Source organism: Dendroctonus ponderosae, unplaced genomic scaffold (genome assembly GCF_020466585.1).
Source record: "Dendroctonus ponderosae isolate FM_Combo_2020 unplaced genomic scaffold, Dpon_F_20191213v2 Dpon_F_20191213_11, whole genome shotgun sequence".
NCBI lineage: Eukaryota > Metazoa > Arthropoda > Insecta > Coleoptera > Curculionidae > Dendroctonus > Dendroctonus ponderosae.
The window spans coordinates 7,453,472-7,477,103 of NW_026017213.1; the positions used below are offsets into that span (position 1 = coordinate 7,453,472).

The 23,632-nt window shown below is 38.4% G+C and overlaps 4 protein-coding genes and 1 long non-coding RNA gene across 5 annotated transcripts in view; 3 read left to right on the plus strand and 2 right to left on the minus strand.

The window, feature by feature from the left end:
• The window catches only part of LOC109533116 (phosphatidylinositol 4-kinase type 2-alpha), a 3,697-nt gene extending 2,447 nt beyond the window's left edge, over positions 1 to 1,250 (plus strand). The window contains exons 7-8 of the mRNA XM_019898354.2: positions 328 to 500; positions 619 to 1,250. Of these exons, the coding sequence (XP_019753913.1) occupies positions 328 to 500; positions 619 to 697 (252 nt within the window). The 3' untranslated portion in view covers positions 698 to 1,250. The remainder of the gene's footprint in view (positions 1 to 327; positions 501 to 618) is intronic.
• On the minus strand, positions 1,175 to 1,703 carry LOC109533122. The gene is made up of 2 exons (XM_019898360.2): positions 1,495 to 1,703; positions 1,175 to 1,413 (listed from the first exon to the last, which is right to left on the minus strand). The coding sequence occupies exons 1-2, from the start codon at positions 1,589 to 1,591 to the stop codon at positions 1,265 to 1,267; spliced, it is 246 nt and encodes an 81-aa protein (XP_019753919.1). The 5' UTR covers positions 1,592 to 1,703; the 3' UTR covers positions 1,175 to 1,264.
• A 77-nt stretch (positions 1,704 to 1,780) lies between these two features.
• On the plus strand, positions 1,781 to 2,777 carry LOC109533121 (transcription initiation factor TFIID subunit 10). The gene is made up of 3 exons (XM_019898359.2): positions 1,781 to 1,993; positions 2,298 to 2,480; positions 2,541 to 2,777. The coding sequence occupies exons 1-3, from the start codon at positions 1,889 to 1,891 to the stop codon at positions 2,646 to 2,648; spliced, it is 396 nt and encodes a 131-aa protein (XP_019753918.2). The 5' UTR covers positions 1,781 to 1,888; the 3' UTR covers positions 2,649 to 2,777.
• LOC109533118 (lysosomal thioesterase PPT2 homolog) lies at positions 2,746 to 4,332 on the minus strand. Its single transcript, XM_019898355.2, has 5 exons — positions 3,925 to 4,332; positions 3,729 to 3,870; positions 3,566 to 3,673; positions 3,216 to 3,489; positions 2,746 to 3,031 (listed from the first exon to the last, which is right to left on the minus strand). The coding sequence occupies exons 1-5, from the start codon at positions 4,051 to 4,053 to the stop codon at positions 2,833 to 2,835; spliced, it is 852 nt and encodes a 283-aa protein (XP_019753914.1). The 5' UTR covers positions 4,054 to 4,332; the 3' UTR covers positions 2,746 to 2,832.
• A 17,674-nt stretch (positions 4,333 to 22,006) lies between these two features.
• LOC109533151 lies at positions 22,007 to 23,160 on the plus strand. Its single transcript, XR_002171493.2, has 3 exons — positions 22,007 to 22,114; positions 22,177 to 22,804; positions 22,876 to 23,160. It is a non-coding gene; the product is annotated as an uncharacterized LOC109533151 (long non-coding RNA).
• Positions 23,161 to 23,632: the final 472 nt, after the last annotated feature.

Here is a 23,632-nt window from a genome sequence, read left to right on the forward strand (position 1 = left end):
TTTTTTTGAGTTGCAAAATCCACTTGAACATGACGCTGCTTTTTTCGAAGTTTCTCAAGAACCATTCGAGCCAGAGAATTCGTTTTGGCATCGTTTGGAGGTGACGAGATTACCAAATAATCTGTTATAAACTTTCGCTTATTCTTCGTTCGTTTATTGATTGATTGAGAAAATTGAGCATTTCGAAGAAAGAGTAACTGGAAAATAAAATATTTTGAAGAAATTAAAAAAATATTATTAATAAATGCCCCTTAAAATAAATCTAAGAACAAGTAAAAAAAGTTATCAATGTAACCAAAGTGACCGGACTCTAACGTATTGTTGCAGGATTTGTGCGAAGATTTGCATCATTTGTTCAAGCAGGATAAGGGTTTCGATCGCACCCTGTACGAAAGGCAAATGTCGGTGATGCGCGGTCAGATTTTGAACTTGACTCAGGCGCTCAAAGATGGAAAATCGCCAGTTCAGCTGGTGCAAATGCCAGCCGTTGTTGTGGAAAGGTAACGTAATGGTGGCTTGTTTTGGATATTCTCCACAAGCCTTAATAGGCTCGGTACAAGTCCATGATTGTTTGCTTTGGCAAAAGCAAGCACTCTTAATAGATTATTTTTTTTGCAGATCGCAGGCTCATCCTCATCGATTTTTCAGCTTCACGCAACGCTTCCAAGACAAAAGTCCTTTTTTCTCGTGGTGTTAACGCACGTTAAATTTTTTCTTTATTTTCAAATGGTCAATTCGGTCGTTTTTCTTTGCCGGAAACTCTCGTAAAAGACATTTATCTATCCAAGACATGTGATTTAGACTGTAGCTGGTAAGCCAGGTCCATTGTTATGAATTTCAAAAAATGCTGCCAGATGAGCCAATTTGAACTGAGATTTCTAAAAATGGACTTACGTTCTTTATACTACATATTTAATGGTTTCTTGAGCTTAAGGTCTTTATTTTTATAGAATATAGGTTTTATAATGTACATAAATGTGAGCTGAACATTTCCAGTACTAAGATTTGTCACTGTTTCTTCAACTTTGACTTCAACGTTGATTTATCAAATTTTTTAGGGAGGATGAATAAATGAGGTCGCAGACAGTTCACCATCAACAATCAAAATATAGTCTAACTTAAGTAAAGCTGCACTTTTACTTTTATAAAACATTGTCCTCGTTTAAGCGCCTGATTGTTTTAACGAATAGACAGTTTTATTTACCAAAATGTACATATAAACACTATCGAATAGAAACTACTACAATTCACTGTGTTCCTGACTTTAAGACCTCGAAGTAACATCGCAACTGATCTTTAGCTTTTGCACCGCTGGGTCATCGTGCCGAAGGACGATATAATGCCCCCTGTATCGTCGATTATTCCCATCTTTTTCATAGTATTTGAAGCCCCCCCAGATTAGTAGTCCCAATCCTGTCAATGACAACTTCATTAGGTTTAATATACTTTGGAAATTGACCGGTGATCCCTAAAAGTTGCTGATTATCTGCTTACCCAGTATCCCCATTGCCCCACTCCCGACTAATTCGGGTTGCTCGTTCCAATATTTCTTAAGGAGCACCAGCGGTCCGCGTCTTACGGTGGCTGCCATTATTTACCGCACTTTACTTTATTAACTCCAAAGCTGCTCTATTCTCGGGCCCCCTGTCTCCACGCAACTTAACCAAACTTTTTCACACTGTTGTTACACAACAATTGGGGACAGTTGTCAATTTTCCAACAAAGGAAAATGTTTGAAGTCTGAAAACTGGCAACTCAGCTTTCGATCGAACGAGGTTTGACTTTAACAAAACGTCAAGTCAATGCCATTTGTGTCAAATATGTATTGGAGGTTATAAGTTATCTGTTGGAAAACACTTGGCCACCGGAAAATATTTCTGAGTTCGATATGAGTAGTCAATGCAAAGACGAACCCATGGAGGATGAATCGCCCATCACTCTTGGGCAGCCTCTGAGCGACTTTTTACTCCAATTGGAAGATTACACCCCGACGGTAAGTTCTCCAGATTTGCCATCCTTTTGCCCCTCTTTTGGGGGCTTGATTTTCGCACGTGCAAGATCGGTATGATGGAAGGTCTCAAATTGCGTCCACGCACTATGACAGCTTGGACATTTTCAAAATCTTATACTTTTCCCGGCTAGTTTCTACCGACGATCAAGAAAAATAGGATAAGGTACGCGAGACAAAAGTCGAAGGCCCGCCACTGCGTGCATAATGCCCCCGGCTTCGCCTCGGGTGTCAACTTCAAGCAAAAAAACACCACCGAGCAAAGTCAAGTAAAGGTTTTTTTTTTCAGATTCCCGATGCTGTTACCGCCCACTATATACGCGCCTCAGGTTTTGAGCCCAAAGATCCGCGACTGCTCAGGCTAATTTCAATTGCGGCTCAGAAGTTCATATCGGATGTAGCAAATGATGCCCTGCAACATTGTAAAATGAGGACGTCCAACTCGAACACCACACATGCGAGTAATTCTAAGGTAAGGGCTGTTCCAGGGCATCGTTCCGGACTTCCAAGTATTTTTTTGTGTTATTTTCAGACTGCAAAAGGGGTTAAAGATAAGAAATACTGTTTGACTATGGAAGACCTCACTCCAGCCCTGGCGGAATTTGGAATCGTTATCAAAAAGCCCCATTACTATGTGTAAGGTGCTCCTTTTGGCGGAGTAGTCACTTTTTTTTCCGCTAAATTAATTGTTTGTAAGTATGTTAACATTGATGAAATTGGGAAGAGAAACACATTAGATCTCAAAACATATATATTTGTAAACTATGAATTATTGTTTGTTCATGTTTCTTTCTCTCCATTACTTCCACATTCCATTTGGATCGTTAATCCAAGTATGGTAAAATGTGATTGTCCACTATGGACATGTTGATGTGCCACTGGAAGTGATTCACTCCCGGCACGGTAATAATGTGCAGCTTTTTGTTCTGGTTGAGCGTTTTAAGTCCGATTTTGTCGTCCTTGTAAATGTCCCGTTCCAGAAAGTCTACCACTGTTCCATTGGAATTGTAGTAACCAAATTGACTAGAACAATTTATAGATTTAAAGGCTATCCAAAACTTCTCATTGCAATCAAGTCCTGTTTTAACCTCCGACCACCAAGCAGAAGAAAGATGATCATTAATGAGTTAAAGTTTTGTCAGTTCAATTAGGCGGACAAGGAGGAGATTGGTTCACCTAATTGGACGGACTGGAAATGAAAAAATACCTAGATTGCCAAGGGGTGATTACATTATCATCGGGCCCACCAATCAACACCAGATTCTTCAACTTGGTGATGGCAGCTTTGAACTGTTCACTCCTATTGCAACTGAGCTCATTGTTCACGTAGGGCAAAAACTGCGAGAACTCCAGATACAACTGTTCATGATAGGGATCATTCCAGTAATTCCCTACAGATGTGTGCTGGCCCACTCTAGAATAAAACAGTTCATATGCTGTTTCTAAAGCTAACCCCGGGAAATACAGGTGCAAAAACTGGGCTGAAAAATCAGGATGACTGTCAGTGCTTCAGCTGGATTGATTGGTTAAATAACCAGTAATCAACTGTGGTCTTACTTCCATATTGGCCAGCTTGTGGGCCGCTTAGTGAGATGAAATTGTGTACGGTATGATTGGGGTTTGCTTGCAGGACGGTTCTGGCCAGTAGAGCGCCTTGGGAATAGCCTGGAAATTAACAGTCAGTCCCTAAGCGACTTCAACCACAAGCAATGCCCTCAACCTAACACATTAACTCCTCCAGGATGGATTTGAGTGAAGTTATTCAAGTCCCTACTAAGTTGCGCCACTTGGTAGTTCAAATTATCCAAACTGGACCAGCCTCCAAACTTTTCGATATTGTAGATCAACGTTCCCGGGTGTTTCTACCAAACCATATTCCCGGATGGTTTTGAGCGGTTGTAAAACTGGACACTTACCTCCTGGATGCGATTTTTGATCAACTCCATGCTATGGAATCCTGTGAGGATTCCATGCATGAGGATCACAGGCTTGTAGGCCAGTACATTAACCAAACAGGGCAGAACCCAAAGGAGGATCTGCTGCATTTTAACTGCTGGTTCCAGTTCCTTTGTGCCACACCAAACCACTCAACTTCTTCTGTTAAACTGGCATAATTTGTGTGTTGCAATACAAGGCGCACGCACGCTTTTGTTTCAAGTTACTCAATAGCTGGACGTTGTATATATTTGCAAAGGTTTCTTAAAAATAGTTCATTGTTTATAATTATTTGCACTTTGGGCGATACTCTTCGTAGGTTAGTTAAGTGGGAGCTAATTTGAGAGAGGACACTAAGCGCCATCTCACACCTGTCACTCACATCTCTTACACTGTCGCCATCTGGCCACATTCTAATGAACACACTTTATAGTTTTCGTCTCTTGAAACTATTTGTTTACGAAAAAATGTAAGTCGCTTCAGGTATTAACACAGAGATGCCACTGGCTGTTCAACAGTCTTTACATGAAAAAAGGATTACATCCATTCTCGACACTCGACGGGGCTAATCAAAACTCATTGTCAAGCAGGGTCGAGAAAATATAAGTACAGTGTTGTCGATACACCCTACTCCAACGCACTCCACCGCTACAAAATCTAATTCGTCAAGACTGCCATAAAAAATCGCATTCTATATGCACTCTCGCGAACAGAATCGCTCGCATCGCTTGGCCACTTCCAGCATCTCATCGCTCAGCTCGGTAGCTGATTTGCACGTACTGTTAGTAATTTTGAAGAAAAATCGGATGTTGTTTACCGAATGCTTTAACTGAGTTTATATGCATTCAAACTTTCCTAAGCCACAGCGCCTCGCATCATTAAAACTAATCCTTCCTAATGCTAATTTAACCATAAAACGAAGCCATTTACATGAAGACCATCAAATAGGATTCCTGGGTCATATTTTACCGCTCTTTAAATGGTAAACAAATCTGCTGACTGCTTTCATCTTGAATGCGAATATTTTAACGGTAGCTTAAATATTAATTTTTCAAAGTGAAACTTTCGGCTGATTGGGCTTATCTGCTAGTAAGTACCTATACAACCATACGAGCACACATGCTGACAGGGCATTGTCCAAAAAACTTGAACACCATTGCTTTCATCCATTATTCCGTTGCAGAGAGCCATTATCCAGTTTTTCCACTAATTTATCGACAATGGAAATCCGATAATTTCTGTGTTCAGCATTGCCATTAAACCGGATATTCCGCATAATAATGAACACGTAATTTGCATTGAGAATTATCGAAATCAATTATTGCGAAAGTGGGAAACGGATGGTCGCTGACCGGAAAGTCTTACACCCTAAATCGTTCAGGCAGAATTCACGTTTGCAAACTGGAAATTCGTCCACTAAACTGTCTATAGTTCTTTGATATTGGCGACCCCATCCCTGGCTAGTAATCACCAGGAATCTGGCTAAGAGCCATGCTGCCGCCTAATTGCGCTTAATCAGGTTTAATTTGAAATTTTCAGGTACGTTTAAGTGCTAATTAACAGCGAGGAAAAGATGGACAAGGCGTTTTTTGTCATATAAACAAAGAAGTTGCCAAACAGGAATTGAGCAAATAGTCGATGTTAATTTGCGGTGATCAATGCTCAAAGATAAATCCGAAGTTAATCTGTATGTATTAAATGTTGCGGCCAATTTCACTAAATGCGCGCTAATTGGAAACAGGGAAGTGGATTTTACCTTTTATCCACATAAATTTCTGCATTTTATGCAAATTTCATTTTCTAAAATAGAATGAAACAATCTCATAAACACGTTTAGAACTTCCAGTAAGCAAAATTTCGATTGTTGGTTAAAAGATTGCTTAGAAAGAGCTTCAGAAAATGAAACCCGCTATTTTTCAGTCGAGATCTTGATTACCAGTGAAACCCTCGATCGACATGAATAATAAATCCAATAATTCGTGATCTAATTGGCTTTCAAACCACCAATTCCGAATTCCAATGAATATGTAATGTGTAATACTGCCACCTCGAAGTTCATGCGAATTCCCCAGGCAAAATTAGTTGGTCACGTAGATATAGATATTCCGCATTCAATTTGTAATTATTTACGATCAATCTGGCGACAATTTGTAGTAGGTACGTTGCCCAAAGAACCCCATTTGAAGCCAATGGACAATTATTCTATAATGCAAGAATTTTAATCGAAAAGTTGTGTACACTGCAAAGAGACCGTCTAGACAGCTCAAACAAAGTTTGTAAGTGAAAAAAATGCACTAAACACTAAATAAACGAGATTGGATTCAGACCGTTGCTCAAAGGTGCCCACAATAAATAGGGGTCTCAATTAATCACCTGACACGAAGTCTGATGAGTCTGTTTTTCGGTCGAATTTAAGGAGGCTGAATAAGTTGTGGCTTAACCCTTTAAGCCCCATTTGGGCCGTTTGCTTGAGGCTTGTATAAATTAGGGCCGCTATATCGTCCGAAGCAGACACATTGAGTGGATACTATTTTCAGTTGAAAATTCCTGCACTGCAATTGCCCGAAATTAATCAAATATCATTTATTTAGCGCTTTATCCGACGGAGCTAATTTGTGTCAACAGCTCTCAAAATTTCAAACTATTCAGACATGTATTATGTTTGCGTCATGAATAATTTATTGTTTTCATTTTCCCACTTGTTTAATTAATTTTATTTCAATTTCAGCATTTCTCCTCCATTAGAGGCTACGTTTGATTGAGTTTAGTCATATTGGAGTTGAGAGAATCCTTTTAGTGGACTCTCAAGAGTACTTCGTTGTCGGACCAGGTGCAATCAAAACTAATTATCTTTCATTATATATCAATTCGATGGGCAGATTTCGAGTCATTCAAATGAAAGCTCGATAAGATGGACCTTCGTCTTACTTTCGAGCTGAAATGTCCCGAAGGTTAATCCCGATCCTTATCAAGGTGTCGGGATCAACTTTGACCCTATTCGGGTAAATCGCAAAACCTACATTTGAGTGAACCGGATGGCGTTTCCCTGTAATTATTGGCCAATATCGATAAGATGAAAATCGTGGAAATTAGTTTAAATTTGGCAAACTTAGGCTTGTTTCTAATTCCAATCATTGCCTAGTCGATGATTTATTATTGATTTTCTTCTGATAGGTTTGGCCTCAAAAACAGTCTCTAGAATGGCAACTACATTGAGCAGATGCGTTCGTTTGCTCTAGGCCGCAAATCCGCCCCAAAAATTAATATTCACTTCTTGTGCATATTTTATTGCAGGCGAGACGAGAAAGCCGATGATAAAAATCGCACAAGATAATAATTACACGTAATAAATTTCGACCGCCCATCAATTTATCATGTTACTGGCATATACAATAAAAATATTTATGGGACGCTATGACTGAATGCGAAGACTACAGGATGAAACTTAAGATGAAAATGAGCTCAGAAACGAAATAATGTAAAAATATTTTGAAAAACGTCGAAACAATGTGAGTATAAAAGCGCTCAAGTTCTTGGAAAGCCCCCTAGTAAAACGCGTATAAACGAATGCTGGATATTTTAGCCATATAATTTTCCTCGTGTCTTATCGGGCCAGAGAATCTTCACATAACGATTCGCATAATGATAATTCATACATGAAGACAAATTGAAAATGACTTATCGGGAAGGTGTATGCAACAATCGCAATGCTGAAAACCGTTAAACGTGGCCGCATAGGGATTTATGTCCAAGATGGCGTGTGCAGATTTGGAAACAAAGTCTAAATGTTGTTGATTTTAATGATGATTTTCGCGATGAGACTTGGACATTTACACTGGGCGGACAAAACGACTGAACTCCTGATGATTTATTCGTATGAGCATCCGAGTCTGTATCTAAGCCCACTAAGCCTGTACTGTCCACCCACTCGCATCTTCGAACAACGACAATCGTAGTTCTTGCAACGTGTTTCTACGTGTTGTTAGATCGAGAACACCCATATATCGCAAAATCGACATCATAAATGCAGAAATTACCCTTGAAGTGGTTAATATCCTCAACCTTTATCGATTCAACCAATAACTAATTTCACTTCATCACTTCTCAATCAAGAACTAAAACTATAAATGGCGTTTTCCATTTAGACAAGCTCCGAGCCACCGAAAAGTGAACGGAATATGCATTCACATCGCTAAAAATGTCTAGCACGTATTGTGCCTTCACTCTACCGCACATTTTCATTCTATTTGCGGAGGGTGAGCTTTAGCTTCGGTTATCATCATGTTGAGGAAAATTTCACCATACGTGCGAAGGGTGCGACATTGAAAGACCATTAAAATCTTATTTAGTTTCCACAATTCGCACGTGATATTAAGTTTTCCTTGGCATTCGCCAACCGAAAACCGTTCGCTCCATATGGGATGATGCTCGCTTGGGGAAATTCAAATGAATACCGACCAATGCGTTAAGGAGATTCACGGCGAAAATATTGATCTTGAGTGCAAGTTATGGTCGCCAGTAGGGAATTTCTTTTGTCTATCCCCATGCATTCTTCAGAGAGCGTTTAGCAATAATGTAGAACTTAGTTCAATTGTAATTAGATTAAAAAAATGTATCGTTTTGTCATCAAAACTATAGTATATACGTATACTACTCGGTCACTTTTCTTAAAAAAGTCTTGACTTCAAGAAGTTTTAGATCTGCGTGTTTCATGTAGTAGAAATTCAGTTTTTTGTTGTCTATGAAATTAGGAAAATTATCGTCAGTCGACATAAATTCAGCAGTGCTTCTATAAACTTCGCTTGGAAAAAGTAACTTTTATAATGTCTTACAACATTTGCAGACAAGCGCAGCCAGAGACACACTTGTGGTCGATTTATGTTAAAATAAATCGCATATTCTCAGTTATTTTGGCACTTTTTCGATCCCAAACCCATAAAACGCGCCCGTACGAAAACAAACCCTCATTCCCCGGATGATTATGCAAACAGAACAGGTCCAATTTGCACATCCCTTTGAAAAATTAACTTTCTCGCCGACCAAAAGTTTCTTTCAATTTTGAAGTTAAAGTGCGGACGGGAATAGATATTGGCTCGTTTTCCAAAATGGAGATAAAGAGCGTGCAGTGGAATAAGTTGCCGACTTAAGTGCTTGACCCACATCCGCAAATTCGCTCGGTATATAGCTTTAAGTGGGCTTTGTGGCTGATGATTATTTTCGAATTGCACCAGGGACGTTGAATGAGCGCTAAGTCCCATTAAATAAGCATTTTGACATTTGACTGCAGCCTGCAGCAGCTGGAATGACCGCCGGTCAGCTGACCGTTGAACGTGACCGGCCATTTGACCCTCTCTTGAGAGTTGCGTACGTGCTTTATCCTTCTCAAGGCGCTATTAACATACGGGGGTACAGAAAAATAATCGCAAGATCAAGCAAGGCAGAAAATACTGTCAGAAGTGCGCAGGGTGTCGTACAACTTTTACATCAAAATGGATTTAAAAGCCAAAGAGAGCGAGTTAAAGTTGGGGAGCAAGAAAACATTCCTGACTTGATTCCCTGGATGGGAACAACTTCAACATTAGTGGTGGCGAGATTATCAAATAGTGTAAAGAAGCGTTTCCGCTCTTATCTAGCTCTAAAAAATGTAGATACGATTAAATAAAGTTTTCTGAAACTTACACATGGGCCTGGTAGATGGCCGGACAGTTCAAAAAAGTAAAACATCGCCATGAACCCGAAAGCTTTTCACGTAACTGTTGTTTGCAGTCATGTTCCTGCAAGTTTTCTCTGTAAAGTCGCCGAAAGGCACTGGCAGCAGGAATTACGTACAATAATTCGTTCTGCGAGAGCCAGCCTGAATTGTTATGAGTTTGATGTAATAATACGGCAGGCGTGTGAACGAATTACTGGGTTTGAATGCAATTTTTACTTGACTGTATTATACTAAAGTCAGGTATGTAAAGTTGGTAAAATTTGTTTTTCTGTCAGTTTTCAACTCGGGACATTTTCGCTAAGAAAACCTTTTTTCCTTGAAGAAACGCGAGTCTTTTTACAGCACTGTTAATTTTGGGAGTTTCACTAGCGCAACTTTATCACCGAGGCAAAAATCCATAAAACATTCGAAAAGAGGGCAAAGAAACTGGCATTCCGGTTTCGTGAAAAATCATTTCGCATTTGCGGAAAATATGATTGCCTGCCACTGAGTGAGTTCACCGGAATTGCGCCGTTTCCCTTAAATGTTGGACGAATGCAATTTATATTCTTTCTCTTCTCCGCATATGCACAGTATAAATAAACTATTAGAATGTTAAAGATCGCTTTCAGCGATTTATCTTGCACTCTTTGCACGTTACACTGTTCACAGTTTGAAAATTCGAATGTCTTCAAGCTAAAATAAGGGCATTCTAATGTAAACGAAATACCAAATATTCGTACAATTTAACCGACTCGAATAGAGCAGAAACGCTTATAATCTGCTGCTCTAACGCAAGTTAAAACTACATAAATTGGCTGGTGAAATTAAATGGTTAAACAGAAAAGATAGGAGTCATTTATCTTTGTTAGCTTAGTCGGTTAGTTTAAAATTTCCAATTATTTCGCTCGATTTTCAAAACTATGCAGTTTTCGAGAGTCGACTGAACAAATAACACGTGTGCAGTTACAATAATTTTTGAAAAACATACACAATTTCATATAGGTACCAATCGTTTTTGGCAAACATTACTCAAATTAACAATTTCGAATAATCTGGCTTTAGGCGCGTGAACGTTATACGGGGTATTTGCTTCATTCAGAGCGAAATGTGGCGAAAATAACATCATTAATACAAAAATGTAGGTTCAGGTTTATGGATTGAACTTTGGCCACCCCGTTGCTGCATATAATTTCAAATTTAGAGAAAAATGTTAAATACAAGAGTTGTAGATATTAACGTCTAGTTTATTTGAATATAGTACTAATTGATACAGGGTGTCTCAAATTCAAGGGACCAACCAAGGTTGTTAGATATGGTAAAGTTACATGACAAATCAAATTTGGTTGATTGAAGAAACATTTCCTCTTTGAGCTACAGGAGGAAGACGAAAAAGTTTGTCCAGGCCGTCATGGAAGAAAAATTCTCAAAATTGAAGAAAATTATCAAATGAAATTCGGATTTTTTATGTCTAAATATGCCAAAGCGATACATTTGCATTACGTTTTCATAGCTTCCATGAATGCAAATTACCTCATTACGTTCTAATTCCGATACGGCAAATTTCGGGGGTCGAAAGAAAAATTCCGACCAATGAATGTGTTGAACGAAAATCACATTGATTTAAAAATGCATATTTATTATCGAACAATGGAAAATACCCACTTGAACGAATCGTGAATAAAATAGAGGACTCTTGAATTAATTATCAATCACGTGCCATCAAAGCGGGTAATTTCAGTTATCTCGATATTTCCAACTAACTGAACGCGTTTAAAACATGTCGGATTTCACAACAAGCGATTTTCGGACTGGCTGGAACTCCGGCTATGATCCTGACATTTACATCCATGAACAATCGATCCATTGGATGCGAAGTCGAGTCCATTCAAGTTTTATTAGCACCAAAAAATGTGACAGTTTTGTTCATATTTAATTAATTTAATTTCTATAGTTCCGTAGACAAAGTAGTGAAAAAAGCATCTTTTTGTTGGGTCCTTGTTGGAATTCCATCCATGTTTACGCCCTGTGAGACGCCAATTCCTAATGGATTTTAAATCGAAAATTTCTTTTACCTTCCACTCTACGGTGTCGCCAATGAAGAATAGCAAATAAATCCATTAACAACAAACCGAGCGGTGTTTTAGTCTGCGGAATTAAATTTTCCACCTTAAATATTTTCCTTTTCATGTACGTGCAACGACAAAAAGGCATTTGAAGAGCGCACCGTCCGTATACAGGGCCCGAATTAATTTGGTCGGGTGTGCTTTTTTCAGAAAATCCCTTTCAGCCCGGGAGCTTTGGCTGCACAAAAAGAAAACGTTGCATGTGTGTGTTTTGGCTTGAAAAATTCCGCCTTCTGCCCCGAAGCAGTGAAACAATCGGAAAGCTTCGTTAGTTATTGCTAGGGCAAATTGGAACGAAGTCCACTTCACTGATCTGTAAACTTATAAAAGTACACATTTCGGCTTTACACACATGATACGGATCTTCTCGATAACTACGAGCCGTCTACAGACAAGCTTTTAGAACAATAAAAATAAAAGACAAAATAAATTAACCACTCCAACGGCAAAACGAAAATTGCTTTGTATTGTCTTAAGCTCATTCCGCTGTAATTTGCTCGTTTTGTTCGTTCTTAGTCTCGGTAACTAGTAAATCCTCTTAAATTCATCAGCAGCGCAATCGTGATGAAACTTGTTAGAACAAAAGATTTCCGCAAAACCATAATGCTAACCCTCGACGTCACAAATCCATTACAACGCATGAGATAACAATTACATTCCAAATTGATTTCCGGAGTAATTCTTGTAAATCTGTAGCCAATTTTAATTTCAATTATCTCAGCAAACGCCGTTAATACTGGGTGCAGCAAAACTGAAGCACATAAGCCTCCCTGGAGTAACATTTTTTGAAAAAAATAGTTGCCTCGTTTTTTTTCGCACTTTGTTCTTTCTTAAATCAATGGAAAATCCACCCTATGGAAGGTGGGTTTTCGGGGATTTTCCCTCGACCGTTCGAGTTAAATCGGGCAGAACTAATATTGTGGCCGGCCTGCACAATTTTATTAAAAAAAAGGTGTCGGTCCGTTATTGAAACTGCCTTCAGCTGATATCTACCGTAAATAAAACTCCGATAATCTTGCCAAAATAATTTTTCAAATGGAATTCCCCAGAAAGGGCCGAAGGATTACGTTAAATATGTTCGCATAGCCCTTAATGGTTGAGTACGTTTTTCTAGATGAGCGATTTGGCGACTAACTGGCAATATTCTTATTCGTCCACAGAGTATTGAGGCTCTACAAAAATTCGCCAAAAATCTTCTACTAAAACTCTTTTTCATCAAAAATCTTCATTCACTGAAAATCTATTGATGCAGGGCCCATTTTCTCTAAGAAAGTGGTTTGAGCCGGTTGAATGCTAACAACACAGTTTCGTCTTCTTATCGATTTGCTGACTATTTTCTACTATTCATGAGGTTCCTTTCTACGTGTATTTGGGGAATATTTCACCGCCATCAGATACTACCGAAAAAATCGAATTTTACGCTCTGTAGCCCCGCAAAAGACTGAACAACAAATCCATATTTCCGAGCCAAATCCAAACAAATGTAAGAAACAAACAAACCATCTCGGCTTCTTTTACCATTCCGCCAATAAGACATGGGTGACTGGCCATGGCTGCAGAAAAGGGACAGAAAGGGATCAACGGCCACCCCAATGCAAAACGCGCCTGGACCGAATTGGTATCGATGTATTTAATCTTGTTATGCGTTCGGTTGGAAAAAAGGTATTTTTATAAGCCGTCCGCGTCGGCTTCATTATGAACGCTTGGTAATGATAGGGATCAATCTGGTAGGTTTTAAAGCTCCGGATTGATAGTATAAAATGTTTTGCTTAAAGAAAGCCAGAAGTAGCTGGTCGCATTGCATATTGCATCAGAATATTTTAATTCAAATGCTTGTTGTGTTCGCCACTGTATCTTGAACATTGCGAACTCACTATTATAAAGTAATTATAAAAGCTTAGTTCATGCTTGTTGCGACATCTATTGGCGCCTGGCCAATCTGGCCGGAACCACTTCAGCCTCTACTTTTGATAAATTCCTATAAAAAAATTAATCTAGAACTTGTGCTTCAACTTTTCAGCCCAACGTCCATTAGTTAACTTTCACTAAATGGGGATTCCTACACGGTCATCAGCGGTTCGAAAACGAAATTAGCAAAAGGACTTAGTGTCCGAAACTCGTAGGATAAATCGTCCAAACTTAGGGCTTTGACCATTCGAAATGACCTCATATTGCCCGAATGTGGACAAACTGGCCGCTCGGAGCGAAAATGTTTATTTAATGATTCTGTCTCTATCGGTAAGCCGAGTTGGAACTAAAGGGCTTTGATGGGGTTTTACTCAGTTAATTGAAAGCCAAACAGAAAAAATTTCGGCATAATGAACATTTAATGTCCAAGATGGGGGAATTAATCACCTTTCAGCCATACGCCAGGACAAAGACCTAATATTCCGAGACGCGCCCTCGGCCCCATAAAAGGTGTCCACCTATTTGTGGTTTTCGCTAACGAAAAGAACCGCTGGAGTGTGCGGACTTTGGCTGAGAAAAAAAACATTTTGGCAACAGAGCATTGAGTTTGATTATTGTTCAATTAACTTGTCTCCCGATTGGCTGAAAATGGAACAAACGAGCCCTTAACGCAACCTTCCGAAACAACAGGCCGAATCTGTCGCGAAAATAAATGAAATGGTCACAGATGGGCAATCAATTATTCTTTTTGTCGACTTTTTTCTCGTTAATTGCAAAGTAAACAAAAAGCGAGGCGCAATCTTCATTATGGCTACGATCTCTGTTTTCTTTGCGCTGCTCTTTTCAGACGGCTGTCTTTCCACCCCGGTTGATATTTCTTTGTTCTTGTAATTAATGTTTTTGCTTTTTTTCCTTAAATAGGACAATTCTATTTTGATTCCATCTGATTCTCAACAAAAATGTGTGTTTGTATTCATCGGTTTTTTTGGAAGGATTTCAGTTAAAATCAAAAGTCTTCTCCAAATGATTCTTAGTTGGAGAATGTCTCCGATTGTTCGAGCACATAAAAAATAAAAATCCCGATATGGTAATGAGACGACATCCGAATTACTATCTGATCATAATTAAAATAGCTTAATACTGATGTAAATCAATGGACCCAACCAGTGGCATCTAATAATTAATATCCTGCAGATGACCTATCGCTCGGGCATTAGAATGCGATCTTTGGCTGACAATTATATTGTATATTACCCAAATCGATTCCATCAGTCAGCCAGAGCAGGATTGATTTACATGGCTAGTCAGCTTGCTGTCAAATTGTATTGCTGTATTCTTCGATTTTATTTGTTTTTTTTTTCTCGTATTTATTTTCTTTGGGTACTTGATGTTTCGAGTCTTAATGCGATTTTTGCACTTCGATGCTTAACAGGGCAGATTCCTGCAGTCTGCACATCCCAGCAATGTCAATTCATGTCATAAGATACCAAATTTATTGCTGCGAATGGTTTCATTAGTCGTGCCAACTGCGTCTTTTCGATTCTTCAATTGTGCAAGTTTTTACAGCACAATTAAACGAAGCACTAAAAAGTGCGAAGTGAGATTGTTGCAGCTTTTACCCGATTCTCGACTGGTTTAAACACAGGTTTCCCGTCGAGTTGGCTTTGTAAGCGTGGTTGTAATTGAACTTTTCCTTTTCTGAAGTCAATTTGTGTCGCCCTTAAGCGGCTTTGTTAATCTGAACTGACCTGACTCTACTTATTCAACATACTTATCATGTTTGAGAGCTTTTGATGCAATAACCTCTCCACTGATATCAAACGGCTTTTTTTTAGGCGGGTTTCAAACCTCTGTTCACTTCGGAATAAGAAACCGAGTGATGTCGAGTGAGATATTTCAGCTTAAACAGATTTTTCACGGTGCGCAAAAAAATTGCATCCTCTTCTGAAACTAATGTCAGCAAAAGAGACCTTAAGGTCCATTTAGCAGCTTTTCGTCGTTTTAATAAATTGACACTTCTCACTGAAACTGTCGTTATTATAATCTTCCGCTCGAGTGAATGCTCGAACGGACTTTTCGTTCGTTCGCCTGTATTTGTGCAGGATTCTTTGGAGTTTGGATATGCTGTGTTGGAAATTAAAAAACTAGAAACATGTCTGTTTAAGTGGGTTTTTGGAGCAGTTAGAAAGTCAAACAGAGTTTCGAGTCGAAGATGTATGCCTAACCTCTTGGGGGCCACATTGGCAAAGGCCAAAAATTGGAGAACAAGCAAGTCCGTACATCAAATAACCACATTTCCGTGGTTTTTACAATTTTTCCTGCTTTCGGAGTTATTTAGAAACTGTCCTTGTTTCGACGCATTTCGTTTTCGGGCAATTCGATGCGATCGAACTGCAGACAATGTTGTTGCTATTAGAACTAAGTCTCACTACACATAATATAGATTTCGGTATTAGCTGGATGGCTCTCAAGCTGCTCTCTCTTGGACGGTAGAGTCGTTCGTTCTTTTTGCACTTTTCGCGAATGTCTCAACCAAATTTTGGATTTAAAATTCGCGTCTTCCCAACTAAAGCAAGTAGCGACTTCAAGGCTTCACCATCTTTAGACAAGACTGGGCTCTAAAGATACTGAAAGTTTGAGCAAAATATCCGGGAATTTAGAAATTTTCCAACTTAGTAAAGATTCGTCTCAAAATGCATGTTTTTTGCAGCTGCGTTCTCTCCTTTAAAAATTGCCATCTTTTATAATAACGTGTATACCGAGTTAAAAATTTCAACATCTTTAGACAAAACTTTGTTCTAAAGATGCCGAATGTTTTATCAGAATTTCCGAGAATTTGGAAAATTTCCAGCTAAGTAAAGATTGGTCTCAACATGAATATTTGTTGCAACTAAGCCCTTTGATTTAAAAATTCGTGTCTTCCCGAGTAAAGCAAGTAGCGACTTCAATGTTTCACCATCTGTAGACAGGAGTTGGTTCTAAAGATGCTGAAAGTTTTATAAAAATCTCCGAAAATTTGGAAATTTTCCAGCGTAGTAAAGATTAGACTCAAAATGAATATTTTTTTGCAACTGCGCCCTTTCCTTTAAGGAACGGGGACAGGAGTTTAAAAAAAAAACATTTTATACTCGATCAGGTATGAAATCTGCAATCAAAGCCAAATTCATTGTTTGCCCATTTCTTATGTCCAATAGATAATTAATTAGGTATCCGAACAATAGATGCATCTTGCATGACAAGCACCTTCATTAATCAGGATGCATTGTCGACCTGCGACCTTTGTCGATACCGATGAATACAATGCATGAGGAAATGCTGCTCGAAAAAAGAATGCTAATGAACGTGCTCGACAATCTCATTTAGAAAAAGTCCACTAACAATGTTTCCCTGGCGAAAAAATCCTAAATAGGCTCATTGTTATGCTTACACCTACATATCTGCTCTCTTGTTGGGTGAGAAATTGTACTTTATTCTGGTTGGAGTGGAAATTCATCAGCCATTTGGTGCTGCAACTGCAACTCGCAATTTTCTTGATACCGAGGTAAAATTTGGCATAGACGACGTGATTAGTAAAGCTTATTATCAGGTTCATTCGTATTGTTCACTACGGAAATGTAAGTACTTTTTAAGCTTCAGTTCACATCCTGCGCCCAATTACAGTGTTACATGTTACAAATAAATTAATTAAGCAGCGAGCCATTATTAATCAGTCCTCAATGCTAATCAGATGGCAACATCAAAGACTCGACTCGATATGGGGGCCAAAGTCTTGCTTCTGGTTTTAAGCCCACTAAGAAGCTTTCTTATTGATTTCAAGCCGTTTAAATGAATGTGTCGACCAATTAGTAGAAACAGATATAATTATTCGTTGAATTAATATTCTACTTTAGGAGCCAGTATTAAATAAACCCTTTTCTTGTTCGCTTATTAGGCCTGTTTCGCTAAGTTGTTAATTTGTCTGGTCCAACGGTAAAACAAACTAAAAATCTTGAAACGTTTATATGGAGTGTTCAATTTTCAAATGGATTCGTTAACTATGAAATGTCCGAATGCCGTATTATTTATTATTTACGATTTTAGGTCGAATCTAATAAATCTTTGTGGCATGGGAATGGGGGGGTCGTCAATAAAAATTAACAGCAACGCTGCATCGTCTTAATTAGCTTGGTTTTACGGGGCCCACTAAACGATAAATCTCGACTTCGATTAGAATCTGGTTATGGTTCTTGTAATCCTTGAGAAAATGCGTTCTTTAGTGTAAAGATTTTAAAAATGTATCACCAGTTCATTTCCAATCTCGAAAAATTCATAAATCGAAGTCAACTATTAGTTACCATAGCAAGCCTTTCATATTTTTGATTCTGCTCATTTCGTTAGTGGCGAAAAAGTTTTCTATTCAATTCTACCACATGGAATAAGCCACGATTTGACTGAAGTTAAAATTAATGCTGGATTCCTTTGGGGCAACAAATGCTTAGACATAAAGTTTGACGGACATTTTCAAATAAATTCTATTTTTTTTCGAGTTTCCATGATCAGAAATCCAAAGAATCAGGAGCTACTGAATATTTGTTAAAGTCTACTTTCCCAGTCACTATTGCTAATTGGCATTTTAAGAGTTGAAGTAGGCTTTGTTTGCATCATCAAAATCTTCATACCGAGAACAACACTGGCACTTATCAAAGAAGCAAATAAACTTGTATGCCGCCTGGGACTTCAAACAGGTGCGTTACATTTTCGGTTTTTATTGTAGAGACATTTCAAGCACCTGCGTTCTATTTAACCAAAAAAATTAACTTATTTAGAAAAAAACATTTTCACTAGAAAAGGTGTTGGACTGAGGCTCTGGGTGGCTATGAAAGTTAAAAAATGATCTATTTTTATCTCATGCTTAAAACCCGATTCGTAGTTTCTTCAACGAAAAGATAGATTGCAAGTCGGTTCATACGGGCTTATATTGAAGTAAATACACAATTTGGCGTTTCACTGTCTAATAGCGAGCTAAAAAGTTTTTTGCCTTATGGCCGCAGATATAACTAAATTAAGCAAAAAAGGCGGTCGAACATGGGCTTTACATCCACGAAACGAAAGTGGACTTTCAGAACATGCAGAAATTATAACAGTAGCATTTATTAGGTTTTCATGTCGAAATCCGGTTGTATACATGTCGATTCAGTTACAAAGTGAACGCGTGATCGGACTTTAAGATCTTGATTCCACGTTTGAAGTTGAATGCTGTTCGGATTAAAGTAATAATTTGTGCCTTTTACAGTCTTTATTGGGACTACTGGCTTAGCATTATCAAGTCGAAATAACTCCGGAACAGTCGCTCGGGAAATATCGGCAATCCGATTTTATTTGTCAGTTCAATTTAAATAAATTCTGGACTTTTCCACCTAAAAGTTCATTCAGTTGATCGGGCTGTAAATAGGTCGTAACTACCAACGAGTCGAAACAGAACTTTCAGTCAATAATTAGAGGAGAATTATCACCTCCTATTATGGAAGTGAATGGAACGACATCAGCATTCGAATTCCAATTAGTTGACAAATTGCCGAGTTGTCGAAGGAAATTATGCGCCCTATTTTCCATTACCAAAGAAACTTTCCAGCGGTTCGAATGCCAAGAAATGCGCTACTGCCTAAAACATATTATCGGTTATTAGACCATTTGGCCATCAGAGATTTCATTGTGTATTGGCGCACATTTATTTGAAAGCAGTTTGAATACAGTCTGCAGATTCTAGGCCCACTGCCCTGCAGTAAACATTAAAGATGGACATTTTGCCTAACGGTTTTTTGCATCCTCCATGAATTATCTCGATCTGTCTGGAAGCGTTGGCTGGTCGTAAATATACAGAGTGTTTTGCGCACCCTTGACCTCGCAGCCTTCGTTGGCACGTCGACGAAGGAGTCATATGAAATATGCCTCACGTCTTACCTCACGCAGAATAATAAATCGTTTAAAGTGCGATTTGTCCATAAACGTGTTATCCTGCTTGAAATCGGACACGAGCATTTTCTGAAATGTATTAAATTGTACGGAGGCAGAGATAAAAACAATGTTGTAACGGATTTGTTAACGTCTCACATACGGCACTTTCAAACCTAATTAAACCAATTTTTATGTTTAAATACTGAATTTGAAATTTGGTTTCAGAACAAGCCATCAATTTCGAGTTTAATAGCGCTTTAAGGTGGTCATAGCGAGCACCTTTTCATACCACGTTACTTTTAAGAAAAGTCCGTGACATAAAAATCACTGACCTAGCAGGATTAAATGACATTGTAGCTGGAGGCTGATCCAGCAGACGGAATGGACGATACGGATCGGGGAAACTTTTTTAATTAAACGAAGATACCTGTTTACCCATCCTTTGGCGTGTTCATGAAAAAGTGTGAAAGGATAAGCAACCGAACGTGACAAGAACTAATTACATGCATAAAAACTAGAACTGAAACAGACAATAACTGGATGAGGAAAGTACGTGGCTAGTTTTAAGCCATATCACACTTTGCTCTAAGCGGTTGCATTGAGTTTTTAAATTGTCTCTATCCAAGAGCCAAAAAGGACAAGATCTGATCGAATCGAAATTCCGACCTATAACGGTATTAAACAATTAGCCTGTACTTTCCTGTCTGCTTAGCTGTTGTCTTCCCAGGAGAAAAGGCCTTAACGAGCTTTGTTTCCAAGACATTTTGCTCGTTGTTGCTGTTTTCCAAAGATTATCCACGTTAAGGGCAATACAAATGAGATTAAGCAACAAAAGATCTGAGCGTTTAAGTTAGAGTCGCTTTTACTTTATGTCTGGATAGCGTGTTTAATGTGTTAAATTTTACATCATTTTCAGCTCACGGACGCGAGGAATGCATCGTACTCATTGAAAAACATGGTAGAAGTTTCAGATCCGAAATAATAGACATTTTCGGCACATTTTAAGCATTTTTTGAGCATTCATGATCATTAGCCAACGATTTCTTCCCCATTTTTGATCCAAACACTTTATAAGGATGTATAGGATCGATTGAACATGTGAAAATGATTTGATTTTATCCAAATTTTACATTTTTACTTTAGAAAGCGAAGCTTGCTATCGGAATAAGTTATTCTTTATACAATTTCGGGCTCATCGAGAGCGATTTGAACGGTGTTTTGTTCAACTTTTATTTTTATATACTTCATAATTTTCTATAATAATAATAATAATTTTCGATAAAATGTCGAAAATATGGTTTCCAAAAGACTGCCAATATCTCGATAATCAAGAGAGCTGAACTGAATCTACTCAGTCCAGTCGATCGGCCGTCTCAAGCTCCATAGTAAGTTTGTATTCACTTTTTTATATTATATTATTCACTCAAACGAGGAATTCGCGATTTTCTAAAACCATGCAAAATTTTCCCAATTTTGTCTTTCCAGTCTGTCATAGGAGGTCCTTACTGATCCAAAACAATCCATCACACTTGAAAAATTATTTTTATTTTTGGGAATCATTCCAACCGATGACACGGCGTTTAATGGAGTTTTTTTCTTCCACTATACCAAATGGATTTGACATGAAGTGAATTCGAATGTCTCAACACTAATTGGTCTCAATTTCAACTACACTCTGAATTCGTTAAATCTTCAAACTGTTGCCAAATATTTTCTCGAACAAGACAGGACTATTCTTAAATCAGGATGACGATCAGGTAAACTCTATTTCATATAAGGCACGCTTCCAAATAATTACGTCATCCTTGCATAATCTTGGTGTCGTTCGAAAGGTTTTCTTCATCACTGCATTATCTAATTCATAAAATTAGAACTGGAAATTAACATGCGAATTGCGAAATTTGAACGGTTTCAATGCTAACTCATCCTACGACGCAAGAAAAAATCTCACTGCACATCCTAGTGGTTTTTGGATTACCGCATTAAAGCTTCAGGTAAATTTTAATCGGGTTTTCCCGGAAAAGAATTAACTTGCTTAGGTCTTTTCGGCACAATTTACGTCGTTATAAATCTGCTTTGAGGACAATTTTTGCAGCGTTCACTATAGTTTTTGCTCATATCCAGTTTGTTATAATGAATAGTTGTGATGTTTGGCAATCGGGCGGCCTTAATATGGATTCTAGGCTGCCACCTTAAGATCGCATTCCGAATCCGAAAAATCTGGTTTTTGATTATCGATCTTCCCGATTTTACATATTTGCGTAAACAAATGCTAATATCAATGCAAACCACTGATGACCAGGCAATGCCATAAACTAGATTTGCTAATTTATGGTTGGCCATTAATGTATTTTTACTTGATTACTCAAAAGAGACGAGGAGGCTTTTGGCCTGCCTTAGGAAATACTTTTTCTGCTGACGGCTTTCGCATATAAAAGCCGGCGCCAACTTTTGAAACCAAACACACTTAGTTCAGCACTCGCAGACAGGTGAAACATGAAAAGCGTACTGGTAAGTTCATAGCAATGGTTTTGCTTCATTTTTCCCAAAACTTACAGTCACTTTGCGTTCAGATTTTAGCTCTTCTCTTCGCTGTGGTTTACAGCCAGCCGCTCAATAATGCCTACCTGCCTCCCCAAACGTCCTACGTCTACCCAGTTCCACCCGTCCAACCCTTAGTTTTCGGATCAGGAGTAGGAATTCCAGCTCCAGCTCCAGAAATTTCAGGTTTCCAGTGGCAAAGAGGCTGTGCTGACTGCAATAATCCAAGCAATTAAACCGAAAGGCATAATTTGGAGGTTTGAAACATTTTTAACTAAATATGCCCTGTGAAAACTAGTCTAGTTGTTATAAATAATAAAAAAATTCTAACAAGACTTTGGATGTGTGTTTTAACGAAAATTCGCCTCCGGGGCTTATCAAGATTGATCACATAATTAGATGGGTAATTAAACATTTTAAATTAACGATTCCTTTGGATGAGGTCACGCAACCAAATGCAAATCATAACATTTAATCAATGTAAACCGGTAGGCATCAAATGTGGAAATATATCAATGTTATTGCTAATTGCTTATAAAATTGACATGTTTTTGACCGAATCCGAGGATATGTTTGCCTATAAAACCGAAAGCAACGTTTGTCAACTTTACTGTGTCTTGTGCGTTTTAACTCATCCCATTCGCAATGCGTGCCATTTTGGTGAGTTTAAATAATTCCTTTAAATAAAAATGGGATTTGCAAGAAATGTACCAGTTTTCACTTTATTTCAGCTTTTAGTTTCAATGGCTTCTCTAATCTGTGCGGGAGTCGTAGACAATCGGTACCTTCCAGCAGTCGTGCCTCCATCATCCAACAATGATAAAGATGTCGGCAATGTGATTTTACTACCGCCAGATGTAATATTGACGCAGAGTCCAAAGCAGGACGATAAGCAGTCGCTAGAGTTTACAAATCTAGTGCACACCAACTCCTGTGCTGGTTGCAATCAGATTTATAAGAAAATTTTTTAGCCGCTGGCATTGTGTTACTAAATAAAACGATCCCGAATTGCCTAATAGGAGTTATAACAAGCAGTTGCAATTTAGAACTGTGGATATTTTGAGCGGATTTTGACACCTCAGATCCTCAATATTCATGCAACTACTAAAGAAATCCAAATAATCAAAAGGGATTAAAAGAGAGCTTTGTTGAGCTTAAACAAAAGCGCCGGGGCTGCGCCCGCCTACGTACACGATCACATCAAAAATCCAATTTCCTCGTTGTCATTCGCAACATTTACTAAGCATTTCAGTAGGTACTGTTCGTATGAGACAAACCAGGCTGATTCCTTTGATGAGGTTACAGTTCATTAACGCTACAGACACTGATACGCAACTCTTAAGACGGCTAATCACTTTTAACCCCCTCACGGTTAATTTTACTTTTTGACAACCCACTCTAATTTTGCCATGGCCATCCGCCGAATCCTCAGACTTTCCTCCGCCTATTTTGAACTATTTATTCTTTAAAAAGTAATTAAGAAAAAAG

Bases quoted from the DNA above. Each gene is read 5' to 3' on its own strand.
- LOC109533122 (XM_019898360.2), bottom strand. From the start codon at position 1,591: ATGGCAGCCACCGTAAGACGCGGACCGCTGGTGCTCCTTAAGAAATAT. The intron at 1,414-1,494 runs GTAAGCAGATAA...TGTCATTGACAG, and splicing joins TGGGGCAATGGGGATACTGG to GATTGGGACTACTAATCTGG.
- LOC109533121 (XM_019898359.2), top strand. From the start codon at position 1,889: ATGAGTAGTCAATGCAAAGACGAACCCATGGAGGATGAATCGCCCATC. The intron at 1,994-2,297 runs GTAAGTTCTCCA...TTTTTTTTTCAG, and splicing joins TGGAAGATTACACCCCGACG to ATTCCCGATGCTGTTACCGC. The intron at 2,481-2,540 runs GTAAGGGCTGTT...TGTTATTTTCAG, and splicing joins CACATGCGAGTAATTCTAAG to ACTGCAAAAGGGGTTAAAGA.
- LOC109533118 (XM_019898355.2), bottom strand. From the start codon at position 4,053: ATGCAGCAGATCCTCCTTTGGGTTCTGCCCTGTTTGGTTAATGTACTG. The intron at 3,871-3,924 runs GTAAGTGTCCAG...ATGGTTTGGTAG, and splicing joins TCAAAAATCGCATCCAGGAG to AAACACCCGGGAACGTTGAT. The intron at 3,674-3,728 runs GTTGAGGGCATT...GTTAATTTCCAG, and splicing joins TGGAGGAGTTAATGTGTTAG to GCTATTCCCAAGGCGCTCTA.